The sequence below is a fragment of the Leptinotarsa decemlineata genome, unplaced genomic scaffold, assembly GCF_025532065.1.
Source record: "Leptinotarsa decemlineata unplaced genomic scaffold, Ldec_3_MD MMD2_tig00000505_RagTag_RagTag, whole genome shotgun sequence".
Taxonomy (NCBI): domain Eukaryota; kingdom Metazoa; phylum Arthropoda; class Insecta; order Coleoptera; family Chrysomelidae; genus Leptinotarsa; species Leptinotarsa decemlineata.
In genome coordinates, this window is record NW_027412549.1 from 13,965,235 (window position 1) to 13,982,123 (window position 16,889).

Consider the following 16,889-nt stretch of genomic DNA (forward strand, 5'->3'; position numbering starts at 1 on the left):
ATATCAACCTGGAATATTTGTCACCCTTCTATTCGCTACCTACATTTCACTAATGACAATCAGTGAGTCTTCAGCAAAAATAACTTGAAGGTGATATACAGTGTCACACATAAAGTCCGCATTGAATGGGATTTTTTTTTGTTCATCTCTTCAAGCAACTTTTGATATCTCCATTAAGTTGTGATTTAAAAATGATGCCAAATGACATGCATATGACCGATCAAGTGATTTTTCTTCCCTGTCAAATTTGACATTTTTCCCAAAAAATGTTCAGAAAAGCAGTTATTGCTCGAAATTTCGAAAATCGGTAAAGAGAAAAGATGATTGTTTTTTCATTTTTTACCCAAATACCAATTTTTAGCTCTCTAGTACAACTTTAGTTTTTTTACAGTTTTTCGAAAATTTGACATTTGCCGATTTCTCAAATTTAGCCAAACCTCAACAAAGTTAGTGCTTTATGCCTAACTTATCTTTCCAACGCATTTTTATTACCAATTGCAATTCTAAATACAACTTATTTTGCAAAAATTTAAAACACCAGAAAATATTATGCCAAAAAAGATGCAGTTGATACAGCTTTTAAAAACAGATAAATGTTTCACTTTATTTCTACTTTTTGCGAAATAGCTTGATACATAAGCATAATTAAAAAACAATATCAATGAAAAGTCAATAATTTATTCTTTACTGCACTTTTCAAACAGTTAAACTTTGATTTACTAATTACGAAAAATTACAAAGCAATTAAACTAAGGGAAGAAATTATACGAAAGTAATTTCACATTTACTAAATATCTTTTATGAGGTATGAACGAATAAAATTACTTCAGAAATCAATTTAGATTTTGTTGCCTAGAAAACTAAACCGTAAAAAATTCTAACAAACATCTGTTAAAATAAAGTTATAATTTAAATTATGAACACTAAATCAAATCGAAACATATGCCTAAACCATGTAAATACCAATAGAAATACAAAATAAAAAGTCGCATTTCGGTGTGCCTTCCACCACGTTCACTGCAATCAATTGTCCTTTTTAAAACATCTTTAACTGCATTCTTTATACTACGGGGTTTCATGCTTACAACACATTCTTGATTAACTACCTCTAAATGGTTTATATCTCGAAAAGGTCTTTGCTTATACACCTTTTGTTTTAAGTAACCCCACAAGAAGAAATCTAGTGGGGTTATATCAGGAGATCTAGGCGGCCAAAAGTGTTCCATATTGCGACTGATTACTTTGCCCCTAAATATTTCCAAAAGACGCTCTTTAACCACCCTTGTAGTATGAATATCACACTGATATCACACAACATTTCTTACTTGAAGGGTCATATTATCCAAAACTTCAGATAGTTCGGTATTCACAAAGTGTAGGTAGTCCGCAGAATTTAAATTATGTCTAAAAAAGTATGGTCCCATAATTTGATCGTTTAATATGCCACACCATACATTCGTCTTAAACGAATATTGATCTCGACATTCGATTACGAAATGTGGGTTTTCTTTTGCCCACCAGCTGCAGTTTTGCGAGCTCACAACGCCATTTGAAGAGAAGGTCGTTTCATCTGTCCATAAAATTTGATAAGGAAAATGATAATTTTCTTCTTTTTCCCTTCGAAACCAAAAAGAAAAATACAAGGGCATATCGAAGTCCCTTTCTTTTAATGTATTGATAAATTTCGGTTTATAAGGCGTAAATTTATTTTTGTGTAAAATACATTGTACTCTCTCTCGGTTAACATCTGTTCTATCTGCAATATCTTGAATACTTGTTTTTTTATGTTCTACGACATCCAAACATATTTCAAATTCCACTTCTTCAGTATGTCTAGAAGGCTGATGTGCTTTTCTAAAATTACTCTCAACCGAGCCAGTAGATTTAAACTTAGCTAATATCCTACTAACTGTTGACTGATAAATATTTCTTGCAGGATGTCTGGCATTGAAAATATCAGCTACTTGTCGGTGACCGGTATTCTCGCCGCATATTAAAACGATTTCAGTTTTCTCTTGAAGATTCAGCATTTTTAACAACACACTAGACAACGAATAAACTATTTTAAATCTAAAACTGATAAACACTATTTTGAGTTATTCAACAAATATCGTATGACAATAAAATATTTTGCTTATTCAGTTCAGTACAATTGTTTCCACAGTACCCTTGGTTTAATTTCGTTATAATTTTTCGTAATTAGTAAATCAAAGTTTAACTGTTTGAAAAGTGTAGTAAAGAATAAATTATTGACTTTTCATTGATATTGTTTTTTAATTATGCTTATGTATCAAGCTATTTCGCAAAAAGTAGAAATAAAGTGAAATATTTATCTGTTTTTAAAAACTGTATCAACTTTGCATCATTTTTGGCATAATTTTTTCTGGTGTTTTCAATTTTTGCGAAATAAGTTGTATTTAGAATTGCAATTGGTAATAAAAATGCCCTGGAAAGATAAGTTAGGCATAAAGCACTAACTTTGTTGAGGTTTGGCTAAATTTGAGAAATCAGCAAATGTCAAATTTTCGAAAAACTGTAAAAAAACTAAATTTGAACTAGAGAGCTAAAAATTGGTATATGGGTAAAAAATGAAAAAACAATCATCTTTTCTCTTTACCGATTTTCGAAATTTCGAGCAATAACTGCTTTTCTGAACATTTTTTGGAAAAAATGTCAAATTTGACAGGGAAGAAAAATCACTTGATCGGTCATATGCATGTCATTTGGCATCATTTTCAAAGCACAACCTTATGGAGATATCAAAAGTTGCTTGAAGAGATGAACAAAAAAAAAATCCCATTTGATGCGGACTTTATGTGTGACACTGTATATAAAACTTACCAAAATGTGTTCAACATGTTGAGGACACATCCATCTTCCTGAAGGTGGATTAGTTAAGGGTGGATCCAAACAATCTAGGTGATAGAACAGCTCACAAAAATCGCATGATATCAACGGCGCCACCCGACAAGATTTTCTGCATTCGCTGCACTTTTTTGAAGGTAATGGTATTATTCCGCTCGGTCCTTTCTGATGATCTTTCGACACCTTATTATTTTTTCTGCCCACTTTGGAGTACGGAATTTCCACTGAAAAAAATCAAGAGGTTATTCGAAATAACTGTTCTAAAAGACTTTTTTGAGTAGTAGAGTAGTCAACACATCATGTATCAGTACTCTACCAAGACCTAGGTACCTGGTGTCAAAATGTCTTTGAACCTCTTCAGTACCAATATTTGGTTCTATATACATACATCTGCTGATGGCCGGAAATTCTAATAGCAGAGAATTTTTGCTTCTAAGACTACGGAACCTATGTATTGCCACTTTCAGTATGTTTGTTCAAATATTCTATTAGATGAAATTCCAACAGAGGAACGTTTCATTGGCAGTGGGGTTCCACAAGGTTCCGTGTTGGGACCGGTGTTGTTTCTCATTTATGTCAATGACTTAGTCCATGTTGACATAAGTGGTAAATTCACATGTTTTGCTGACGACACCACTATCCTCTGGCATAGCAATACCGCCTCAATTTACTTGATCAAATCATTGTCGACATAAGATCATCATCATTCAACATCGATAAAACAAATGTGATCACGTTTAGATGTGACATAGGGGAAGTAGAATTGGAAAATGTAAAAATTGAAAATTTGGAGAAAAACAAATTTTTAGGGCTCTTCATTGATGAAAATCTAAAATTTGATTCCCATGTCGACTACTTATGTAAAAGACAAGCAGCAGGATGTCATGCAGTAAGAGTTGTTGCAATAGAGTTAGACACTACTGTCACAAGATCAGTTTATTTTGCACAAATTGAGTCCTATTTACGTTATGGAATTTGTTTCTGGGGAAATTGTGCAAAATTTCGTTTCAATATGGTATTCTTTCTACAAAAAAGATCCATCAGACATTTATGCAAACTAGCTACAGGAATTCATGCCGCCCATTATTTGTGACGCAGAAAATTCTGACCTTTGTTATGTCTTTTCATTTTGGAAACAGTGTGTCTTATCCACAAAAAATATAAAAATCAATTTAATAACACCTCAACTTATAGTACACGTCAGACTGACTCAGTCTTAACCGATCATCAACATGGTTTTAGAAAAGCTAGATCAGTTGAGACTGCTATTGCTAAAAAATTCGAGTTTATTTACAATGAAATCGATAAGCGGAAGTACGTAGTTTCAATATTATTTGACTTGGCTAAGGCGTTTGATTCAGTAAACAGTGACATAATGGTTAGTAAGTTATATAACATTGACATTAGAGGGTTCCTTCTGGAATGGATAAAATCTTTTATGAAAGATAGGAAAATGGTAGTGACTGTGAATAATGCAGTATCTGATATTCAAGATATTATCCTTGGGGTACCACAGGGGTCCATTTTAGGCCCACTGCTTTTCTCCATCTATATAAATTATCTTCCGAAGTATATAAAACAAGGTTTTATTATCCTATTCGCAGATGACACTACCATAACAGTTTCCGGAAATACTGTGGAGGAGCTAGAAAACAACATTAGTTCAGTCATGGACAACATGATTTCTTGGTGTGATAGAAATCAACTACTGAACGAAAGTAAAACAGTACATTTAAGCTTCGCGTTGAGGAAAACAGTGAAACTCAACAGCATCCAACTTTCGGAAACAGTCAAAATCCTTGGTATGTTTATAGATAAAACCTTGTCTTGGGAGCCCCATATCGATTATGTCTGCAAAAAATTGAATCAAGCTTTATTTGCAATCCGACAGATCAAAGACGTGCTTAGTTGAGATGGTATCAGGACTGTTTACTATTCATTGGCGTACTCACATATGACTCAAAATGTATTAATGTGGGGTTCTTCTGTGGGGGCAAAACGTGTTTTTATTGTTCAAAAAAGAATAATTAGAACTATCTTCAATTATGCACCCAGGAATAGCTGTAGACCTACTTTCTGCAAGAACAAGATGCTAACGTTACCTTCTATCTATATATATATATATATATATATATATATATATATATATATATATATATATATGTATGTGTGTTATTTTTTATTTAGATAGATAGATCTTTATTTAAATAGGATATCCTAATAATATACAAATCAACTAGAATGGTAGAAATAAAAAAAAAGGTATGTGTTACATCTAGAAATGACTTAAATGTATGACAAACATAAGCTCAATAAAATATTTTTAAAGACATTATTACAAAACAGCAACATTATACATTCGAAAAATTTCAATGCAACATGTAGAAAGATAAATTACATAATTATTTGAAATATATAAGGAACATTAGATGAATGGAATTATACAAATTACAGCTACAGGTAACAAAGACATAATACATATCATATTTGTTCATTTAAAACAAATTTCTTCAGTTCATTTTTGAACATGTTCAGAGATGGGCTATTTTTAATTGCATTAGGTAATTTGTTGAACCGATCAAAACCCTTGAAAAACAATGAGTTCATAGTATTTTTGTTTTTTGTTCTGTTAATATATAAGTTATTATTATTTCGAGTGAAGTGGTGGTGAATATCGTGATGAAAGACAATATATATATATATGTATATATATATATATATATATATATATATATATATATATATATATATATAGTTAAGTACCTGTTTCAAGTGTCAGATCTATGTTATACTGTAGACCGTTATCATTGTTTTATATAATTTTCATATTTTTATTTATGACATGTCTTATATCATGTATATGATCGAAAAGACAAATAAAGTTATTATTATTATTATTATCCATATACTCTGCTCCTGTCTCTAAGCATTATTTTATAGTTTATTTTGTTAATTGTCCCATATACATGTTTTACTTTACTAGACTTTGCCAATAAGATGTTCAGATCTTGGGTAATAAAGCATATTTTGATTTGGTTTGGTTTCTGAATCTAATTTTTAGTTTTTTCCAAACGCCTTTCACGATTTATCCTGTTTGAAACACAAATCTTGACAATCAAGGGTATTATGCAATCTCAAGAATTAAGAATTGTATGCCTTTACGCGCCATTTTAGATGTATATTACAATCTGGTCTATAGCCATTTAAGTTATAATGTTATCCTATGGGGAAACAGTGTTGACAAAGATAGAGTTTTCATTGCTCAAAAAAAAGTTGTTAGGAAATTACTAGGCATCCCTTGGAGGGAATCATGCAAGACATTTTTCATTAGTCATCAAATTTTAACCTTTCCCTGCATCTATATCTTTAAAATACTTTTACATGTTCGCGAATGTATAACAGACTGTACTAAGAACTCATTCTATCATAGCTACCCAACTCGATATGCAGAGGAGTTGACCATTCCTAAACATAAAACTATAAAATTCGAATATTCTCCCAAATATATGGGAATAAAATTATTCAATCGGTTACCAGACCATTTCAAACAGATGAACACTGTAGCATTTAAAAAAGCAGTTAAAACATTGCTTCTTTCTAAGGCTTACTATAGTATTGGCGAATTTCTCTTGGACCATCTCGACTGAATGGGTTCATGCGGCTTTGGCATGATATATTCAATTTTTATAACTACAATTGTTTTAATTTTTATAACTCTGACTTATTTGTATAAATTTTTATTGTATTATTTTTATCTACTGATCTACAATTTTATCGTTTGATGTGATTTTTATCTGCTTAATACTGACCTATCCTATACGTTTGTCAACGTCTTTGAGGATGAATAAATATTATTATTATTATTATTAATTAAATCGAAGCATGCACCAGCCGGTATAAAGAGGAAAAAACAGAAAATAAGCACAGTTCCAATTCTAACCTAACCTAATATTGGTTTCCTCTCAATATAATTCTCATTCCTCTATTTTGTAGTTTTTGTAGTTGTGCCTGTTTGTTCAAGTTGAAGGAGTATAAAATCGAAGCACAATAATCAAAACGTAGTTGTATAATTGTTTTATGAAGTAATATTTAGTTAGTTATTGAGCTCTTTGCCTACATTCTTCGCAGACCTGTGTTCACAAGCGGCTCCAATAGCTGCATTCTGGGCCCAGAAGAAAGGCAAGCTGAAAAAGGTCGAGGTGAGTCGAGTTTTGTTCTTTTCAAACAGTTCGCATTTACGTGGACTGTTGAAAAAATCAGGTGAATGTTCAAACTTCTCGAGCTACATGCATACGATTAGTGATTAATTAGAATGTTTAGTTTCTTGGTGAGAGGCATAAAAGATAGGTGTATTTTACGTGTTCGGCGATTTATTGTTATCAATCAAAAATGTTCTTTATTGTCAAAGAAAAAAAAATTCTTATTGGCAAAGCATAAATAAACAAAATAAATCAGTCAATTTATAGTAAATTGTTAAGAAGGTAGCTGAATGACTTTTAAAATTAGGCATCACTAATTCCCCTTTTTCTATTATGATTTTAGAGGGTTTATGTTTTTTAATTGAAAAATAGTCTACAAAATGCCTCCTTTGAAAATGAGTTTCTGTTTTTGCATATTTTTAGATGTTATATTTGATCACAAGGGGTACATTGCCATAGTGCTTCCCACCCTTAAGGGTTTTGAAGCATATGTATAATGTAGAAAAATTTTTGTTAAGAGTTACAATTTTAGGAGAAATCTACTTACTTTCCTAATTTTTGTAGTAAAATTGATTTTCAGTATTTCTCGAAAACAATCAATTTATTAACTACTGACCTTTATCAGTTCCTGGAAATAAACAAGGAAAGCTCATATTTCTTGGCAACTCAAATTGTTTAGGATTCATAGCAGTAGCAGCTTCTATCAAAATCTCCATGGGACTAATTTTTGGTTTCTTTGCTATTTTTGAAGAAGCGGCCGGAGTATTATTTGATCTCTTGTTAGGTAACTTCAAAACTGAAGTTTCTTTGTTTGTTGCATGAATGCAAGAGTGACAGAGCCATTCACCACTTGGGATATCTTGTGCTTCCAATGGAGGATCACTAAAAACAAAAGCATTGATCAAGTTTGTAGCCAGAAATAATATTAAGAAGTTAGTTCTAACCATGTTGAAATTTATAGTAATCACAACAGAAAATGCAAAAAAAATCAGAGCCTCCAAAACAACAAATTGCAAACACTGCTCATTTAACCCAGACCTGAAAAAAATCTTGTGGAAAAATAATCTAAATTTCATGTAGTAAATATTATCTGACTAAATGAATATCTTCATCAAGGAATCTGATTATATGGAATTCATCTTTTACAAATTGACAAAGCACTCCAACTTGAAGATGATATAATTTTAAAAATCTTGATATCTCAACAAAAATTCATTCTACAAAGTGCACCTTTTTGTAGTAAAATGTGATAAATGACTTTAATTTATTGATATTTTTTTTATTCAAATTGTATTTGAGGAAAAACCTCTTTGCCTTCCTATATTTTCAATAAAATATATTAGGATGTTTCAAAAGTTTTGTCAGTTTTAATGTTATGTATAGCTACTTATCTCAATATACAGGGTCCTGCAACAGTGGCGCGGTGTTCCATATCTCTATTTAGGAAACAGATAGAAACCTAAATTTCTATGTCACCTCTTTGCACGAGCTAGACAAAATAAAAATATTGGCGGTCACACAGGGTGTTCAATTTTTTCTGGGCGGATCCCAACTGTGTTTTTTTGAATAGCAACCTATATTTTTTATTGCTTTTTTGGTTTCTACATAGAAAATAAAAGACACTTTATGTATATCTTCACTTCGAAAATATTGACGGTTTTCGAGATATCTAGCATGACAATTTTTTCTGGGCGGATCCCAACTGTGTTTTTTCAAATGGATTACGCTTTGAAAAAAGTCTTTCATCGAGTTTATGGGGTAGAAATAGGAAGAACGACCATTTTTCGAAAACAATGCTTTTTTAAGAAAAACTATTGAACCTAGCCATAGGGAATACTCAATGATATTTGTAGAGGTTTCGTTGAAGCTCCTTATGGATCAATAATATACAGGGTGTTCCCTTTAAAATAAGGAAGATTCTGCAAATTTTTATTTACAATATGTGGCAAGCAGTTTTTCATACCCTGTATATCACAGGTGGACTTCAGATATATCGTTTGAGAGAGTTACCACTGTAGAATATTTGATCCAAAAAAAATACAATTGGACTTGGCACAACTTTATAATTTCAAATATTCTGAGTGATGAATATTGAAAAAAAAAACTGTCATGCTAGATATCTCGAAAACCGTCAATATTTTCGAAGTGAAGATATACATAAAGTGTCTTTTATTTTCTATGTAGAAACCGAAAAAGCAATAAAAAATATAGGTTGCTATTCCAAAAAACACAGTTGGGATCCGCCCAGAAAAAATTGAACACCCTGTGTGACCGCCAATATTTTTATTTTGTCTAGTTCGTGCAATGAGGTGATATTATAGAAATTTAGATTTCTATCTGTTTCCTAAATTGAGATATGGAACACCGCGCCACTGTTGCAGGACCCTGTATATTTATTCTACCGTGTTGTATCCTATATATTGATGCTGTTCATTCGTTGCCAGCTACAAACTCAGTAAAAAAATTGAATTTCATCTCCTGATAAAATACATTCTTATTTCATTTTTGTGCAGTTAGCTAACTAACATGTCATTATTGTAGGTACATTTTGTACTATTTTTTAGATTTTTGTTCAAGCTCATATGTCTATTTTTGATTATACCATTATCAGTGGATTTGGCTAGTCTCGAAATTTCACATAATTCATGTAGCTGTTTGGTACATTTGGTACTATTTCGAATTATTGATATACTGACGAGAATAATAAAATCAAGATCAACCTTGATTGATTTGATTATTGTACAAGATGAAAATAAGTGGATTGATCATCAGTTAATATTTTTTTAAATATCAGCTTTATGAGTCACTAATATTTATAAATTTGTATTTTTTTGTATATTAGGCTTGCCTACTAAATAAATAAATAATAATTTTAATTTTTTATCTTCGAATGGTTAATTCCATTCTTTTCCATCAATGAAAAAAAAAGAATTGATGATAAACTGCATGTATGTGTCGATAGTATGGAGAAACATTTTGATGTTCATGCTCTTGCCAAGACACGCAGCTTGATAAACGGAAAATATTACACAAATGATGAAAGTTAGGAATAGGGCACTCAGTAGGTTCAAAATAATGTGAATCAACTAGCACTGGATTTTATAAGGAAATGGGAAACTCCATTTCCAAAGCAATTTTAGGTGAAAATAACTGATTTCAACTATAAGTTTAGTGTATCTAACAAAAGACAATGCTGGAACATGTGTAAATATTATAATAAAGTTATAATCGTGAAAGCTAAGGCTGATATCCTACTGGAATTGCAAAATCATATGTTGATGCTCTACCTAAGTCTCTCCATCAGTTTGATGCCATGTCCTTTTACAAGAGTAATGTACTTTACTACACCAACTTTAAACTATCCCAGTCAAATAAAAACCAATGCAATGCATATCCATATGATTCTTTTATGGTGTCCAGCAATCCTTTCCTATTTTTATCACGCCTATATTAGCTTCACTTGTATGATTGTTTGTTTGTAACCCATTCCTTTGGACTCAATTTTGACTAACTTTAAACAAACAGATATATTTTAAACTTTGTACACTCATTATCCCGATCAGGATTAAATAATTTCCTCATACAGCCTCTGTGTGAGCGCAAGTGAGACAACTGCACCGTCTGTGCATGCATCATATTAATTTTATATTAAAACAAATAGGCTTGAAATAGCAAGCAAATTAAAAAGTGGAAAATAAATGATAGTTTGTAAAATTAAAAAAAGCTATGATAGCAACACAAACTAAAAAATAATTCGAAACTAATTTAGGATTGTGTTCAACATTGATATTAAGTCCTATGGCTTGATATAACTGCTGACTTTTAAAAAGTCTGAAATCAGAACAAATCTATTCACAAAAAAATTAATTTTATTGTAAAAAAAGCGTGGGGTGCCAATCTGGCAAGCAGCTGCTAAAAAAGTAATTATAACAATGGATTTCTTCAGCACCCCACGCTTTTTACAATACTGCACTGACACCTGTTGGATATAATCCAACGCCCTTCGCGGTATTAGCCAGGGGAGTAGTTGTTTTCTGATAGGCGTCAGTCCATTTAACCTACTGATAGATAGATAGATAAATAGTGTGATAGATAGATAGATAGTGAATAAAAAGAGTGATGGGGCAAAAACTTCTTTAGGTCGGATTTGAAAATTTTTTGCAAATGTTATGCATTCAGGAAGCAGGTTATAAAAGTAGCCTCCAGCATACAGGGGAGATTTTGTGTACCATGTTTTGTTAAATTGATTTAGGTGTATTTGTTTTTATATCTAGTATCGTGCTCGTGAAGATCGCTATTTTTTGTAAATTTATCTTTATTATTATAAAAATGAGTCTTATAAATCGTTTTTGTAAAATGAACACTCGTTACACTTCAGTTGACCTACCCCATGTAATGATATTACAGCTGATTGCCGTGTAGACAAGAGCGGAATACATGTTAATCAAGTGGTTTCTATGAAAGTTCGATTTGAGACTAGTAAAAGCATAATACAGTTTATTAAGTTTTTTACATATGTTATCAATTTGGTTGTTGAAGGTTAATTTGTAATCCAGTTCCATGCCAAGGAATTTTGTGCTTTCTGATGCTAAGATATCAGTGTGGCCTAAGTTGAACTTCATGTTGTTGAATTGTTTTTGAGGACTACTGAATTGGATAAGGACCATTTTTTCCATATTATTAATGGGGTGATTTCTCTCACACCATTGAGTGAAGTTCTTCACTACTAGTTGTATATCATTCATCAAGTCAAATGTATCGTTAGCATGTTGAATCATCTGCATAAATGAAGACCTGTCCTTTGTTAATATGGAGAGGTGGGTCATTGATATACAATAAAAACAGCAAAGGACCCAATACTCCACCTTGAGGAGTCCCAAGGGAAATATTGTTTCCCTCTGAAAGTTCTTTATTGACCTCAACTTTTAGGGTTCTGCCGGTCATGTATGATAAGATGAAAGATTGTATGGGATCTCGAATGCCCATTGCTTCTAATTTTATCTTCAAGAAGTATGGATTAATGGTGTCAAAGGCGCGGGTGAGGTCAAAGAAAAGTCTTACTACATATTTATTTTTATCGATATTTTCATAGATATACTGAATCATATCTGTTGATGCGGTCTCAATGGAGTAGTTGGGTCGGAAACCGTGCTGACAAGGGGTTAATATTTTTCTATGCTCTAGGTAATTTATCAATTGATTGTACACAGCTGTTTAGGTATATTGTGTTGTAAATTAGATTTCTACGGAGTGAGAGGTGTCTGCCTGGACATGATGAAGTCATACCTTAACGAAAGATATCAAATTGTTGATCTAGGAAATACCAAAAGTGAAAAAAGAAAAATATTAATAGGAGTGCCACAAGGGTCAATATTGGGGCCACTTGTGTTTCTAATATATATCAACGACCTACCTCACGTGATGAACTCGTCAGGCATAGAAACTATATTGTATGCAGATGATGCAACCTTGGGCAAAAAAATATATAAAATAGATCATCCTCGTATGATCCATACTGACATATTAGAAAAAGCTCGATCATGGTTCCAACCAAATGACTTGATTCTCAATGAACAAAAAACAGAAACTCTAACTTTTGAAACAATTTGCTTAAATCGAGATAACAAAAATTCTACCAAATTTTTGGGAGTACAAATAGATTCCAACCTGAAATGGATAGACCACATAAATAACATGTGTAGTAAACTTAGTAAGACGGTTTTTGCTATCAGAAGAATTAAAAAAAATAGTAAATCAAAGTGCGGCACTTGCAACATATCATTCTCTATTTTATTCAGTCCTTAGGTATGGTATAATCAATTGGAATAATGCGTCAAAAAAAAATCTTAATAGAATATTTGTCATTCAAAAATCTGCATTAGGAAGTATAATCTCTGCCAATTATGATGAAAAGTGTCGACCAATATTCGTAAAACTCAAAATAATGACCCTATATTCAGTTATTGTCTATGAAAATCTGCTTCTTGTTCAACAAAACTTGTTGAATGAAGTTGCTCACAAGGATATACACCAACATGATACAAGAAATAAATCAAACCTTGTTCCTTGCTAATAGGTTGAAAAGAACAGATAATATAGGAATTAAGCTATACAATGCCTTATCTGCCGAATTTCGTAACTCGCCATTTTAAAAACTTATTGAAGAAAATATTAACCAAACACCCTTTATATGAAATTGATCAATTTTTCAAAGTTATCCAAGAAGAAAGAGACACTTTTGTGGTCACCTCCCGAACTTTTACTCAACTTTGAATATATATAATACGTTAGCTATGTGTTTATAATTTGTAAAAGCTCATGGCTTTACATTTTAGTCAAGTCTTATAAGATTGGAATTTTATCTTGTTAACTTGTATTTTTTTTTGTAAATCTAATTCATCTACAAGCATTTTTTTAAAAACGATATTGACAAATCTTACCCTCTCAAACCTATTTTAGAAATTGTATTGACGTGTCTAAAAACTCTGTGTTTCTTGAGACTAATAAATATTATTATTATTATTACTGTTTAGTTATATCTGAGACTGGATTGAACGTTTAAAGTCCATTTCTTTAGATTAGTTTTATAAACTATTATTTGTTTTCAGTTTCTTTCACTTTATATTTGTAACTTACAATCATGTTCATATTCTGAAAATTCTTTCTTTTTTATACTGATTATTTTTTATATACTGATTACTTCAAACAGCATTCCCATGAGAGCAACTCCGGATTGCTGAGAGGCTAGTAGGGGGTGCAATTTTCCACGAAGAAATCGACAATATAGGGTTCATAGAGCATGCCGAATACTGTTGTTCCATGTGAAAATATCTTCAGCTACAATACTTCTTCAGAAGATACAATTTTTTTAATCAAAATGATGGAAGAGATTTCAGAAAGGTCACTTTCAGTGACAAAATCGAGGACCATATAGATGTTAATGAACAAGCCAAATACCATTGTATTATGTAAAATATCAACAGCAAAGTTATTTATTCAAATTACATGCTTTTTTTTAAATAGAAATGATATAAAGGTTGTAGGGAAGTTTTCCACTACAAAATCGAGACTACATTACTACATTTAATCCCTACTAATATTATAAATGCGAATGTAAGTTTTTGTTATGGTTTCACGCGAAACCTACTCAACCGATCATCATGAAATTTTTTACACATGTTCTTGGAGGTATTAGAAGTATCATAGGATACTTTTTTATAAAAAAATTTTAATAATTGGTAATAAAAAAATATTGTAACTATTTGTATGAAATGGTCTGTCACAAAACTCAATGTGACAAACCAAATCCTACGCAAGCGAAGCCGCGGGTAATAGCTACTATTAGTTATAAAACATGCTGAATGCTATTGTTACATGCAAAAATGCCTTTTTCCAATCATGATTGTTTCAACTGATACTAATTTCAAGTATTGAAAATTTCACAAAAAAAATAATTGTCTGTGTAGGAACCTGGAGTAGCAAAAGTTTCATCTACTATCACCGCACTCATTATCAGTAGTATGTGCGTTGACTGTGAGGACGAAGATTATATTTCAAAAAAAGTCTCAGCTAGGACTGTGGCGATGAGATGCAAGAATATATATTTTTTCATTCACAGGTGGAGGTGAAATTATATTTTCTTTACTGATTTCGTAGCAGGCATTAAATGTCCTAAAAGGCAAATTTTCATGGTTAGCCATGATTTTCCATATGGCGCCTTGGCACACTCTTTTAGGTTAGCAATATATTCACCCAATTCATGGCTTTAGCCCATGGCATCCTTCACACAGGTAATTTGGCAAGTATAATGGTGGATATTTGAGTACAATTATTTTTGAAGTACTTACTGACACCCCAAGTGGAAACTAGAGGGACATTTATCACAGCAAATCAAGTCACCACCTTCACCACAGGCATCACAACTATCATGATTATGTCCCTTTCCTGGTCTTCTGAAGTATGGATGCTCAGAGACAGATTTCTTGACCTTTTCTTTTGTTTCATCTCCCTGAGGTGGAGCAATCAATGCTTGTATTTGCTTGAATAAAATACTGAAGGTTAATTCACTACAATTGAAATGTATATCATCGTTTCAAATATGAAACTGTTCAATACTGATTTTATGTGAAATGCAAATGAAGCTTTGACAAAAGGATACTTTTGACCTTCTCTGGCCTAATAAACTTTTTTTAGGTAGGGAGGGTATTGTAGAACTAATAGAAATTAATCTTTCAAACAGGGTCTACACTTTTAAAATTGATTATATTTGAAAATATAAATAAAAAGGACTCTCCGCCATTTTATAGCATTAATTTTTTAAGCAAAAAACAAAAGACACTCCACTCACTTCCATAAGGCCCCCGGAGGTGTCTAGGTCATATTCAATCGTAGTCATTTTGAGGATTTTATTATGTATTAGGATGGTTTTCTTGAGATAACTGGAAATACTTCTCAAGTTTAAATTTTTCTATATAGTCTCTAGATAATTTTTTGTAAATACACTAACTAAACTACCTATAATCACTAAACTCAATGAACTATACACTGGCATTCTTCCACAAATAAATATAAAGTGAGTATTCTATTTTATTTCCAAATATACATATATATTGTATTTCATTTATGATTTATTTACAACAAAATATCCGTTTGACGTATCACATACTTGGCGCCGCTGTTGACTACACAGAGACAAATACTAAAACAGAACGAGAGTGAAGAAACAGGATAGAACACAAATCTGCATAATATAGTGTCACTTTTCTTCCACATATCGGTGGCTCGACGTTATGAAAGCGTACTATACTATTTTTTCACAATTCACATTTACAACTATGAATCAACAGTTATCAATCTGAATTTAAACTCATAAGTGTGAATTTGTAATCATAAGTGTAAATAATAATAACAGATTTTTGTGGCCGTTCTTCTCTTTCTCGGATCACCTCCCGTTATCAAGGGAAGAATAAGATTCAGGACAAACGAGGAAAAACAAAATGAAAAATATAGGGAAAGCTCAATAGGAACCCTGATAAAAAAAAAACTAATAAATAGAGTTTATTCTATGATGAGTGAAAATCATAGAATAAACTCTATTTATTATTTTTTAAATATGGATTTTCATCAAGTATCGGCCAGTTCTATTCAATTAAGGAACCCTGATAATTGAACAGATTCACTTTTGTTTTGACAAAAACTCCCGATGCGACGCGAGAAATAAAATTTACCCAACTTTGTACACATATTGAAGGGTGAAACAAGAATCGAAACATTTCGTTTGTATTTTATTCATGGACTTTGATGTAGTAGAAGTTTTTCATCTGATATTAATTCGTTCCTAAATATAAATAACACTGAAATTTGAAGTACCAACTTGACATTATTAAACAGTGCCATTTTTCAACGCTGAAAATAATGGGATCTCTTTATTATTTCTTCATCGAGAGTGTTTTGGACGGAATATTTTGCATTGAAGAGAGGCCAAGTGATCACGCGAAGGATATTCTATGCATCTTGATATATTGACATTCGTAAAAAAAAATTCCGTAAGGATAAGGGATTAGTTCAGCCACTTTACTCACTTTATTTCCTCATTCTGTAGTGTCTCAAATAAATCACACAGATTATGACAGTATATATATTCAAAAGCAAATATTTTTGTGATTCGATGTTTAATTACATTGCATACGAAAGCAAATAATTTGGAAATCATCCTAATGAGGAGATATGGTTTTGATTAGTTAACAATACAATTGATTATGTTTGACCATTTTTCTGTGAATTTTACAGGTCCGGACTTCTAATGGGTAAAAAGTGTTGACCGAT

General features: G+C 31.7%; 1 protein-coding gene across 2 annotated transcripts in view; it reads right to left on the reverse strand.

The window, feature by feature from the left end:
• The window catches only part of LOC111504754 (PHD finger protein 12), a 26,746-nt gene extending 10,981 nt beyond the window's left edge, over nucleotides 1-15,765 (reverse strand). The window contains exons 1-4 of one of the 2 annotated variants that reach the window (XM_023159443.2): nucleotides 15,412-15,765; nucleotides 14,912-15,102; nucleotides 7,681-7,946; nucleotides 2,842-3,089 (exon numbers count right to left, since the gene is read on the reverse strand). In XM_023159443.2, coding sequence (XP_023015211.1) covers nucleotides 2,842-3,089; nucleotides 7,681-7,946; nucleotides 14,912-15,102; nucleotides 15,412-15,459 — 753 coding nt within the window. In that variant the 5' untranslated portion in view covers nucleotides 15,460-15,765. The remainder of the gene's footprint in view (nucleotides 1-2,841; nucleotides 3,090-7,680; nucleotides 7,947-14,911; nucleotides 15,103-15,411) is intronic. The other variant, XM_023159442.2, reaches the window with a different exon arrangement.
• Between the last annotated feature and the right edge of the window lie 1,124 nt (nucleotides 15,766-16,889).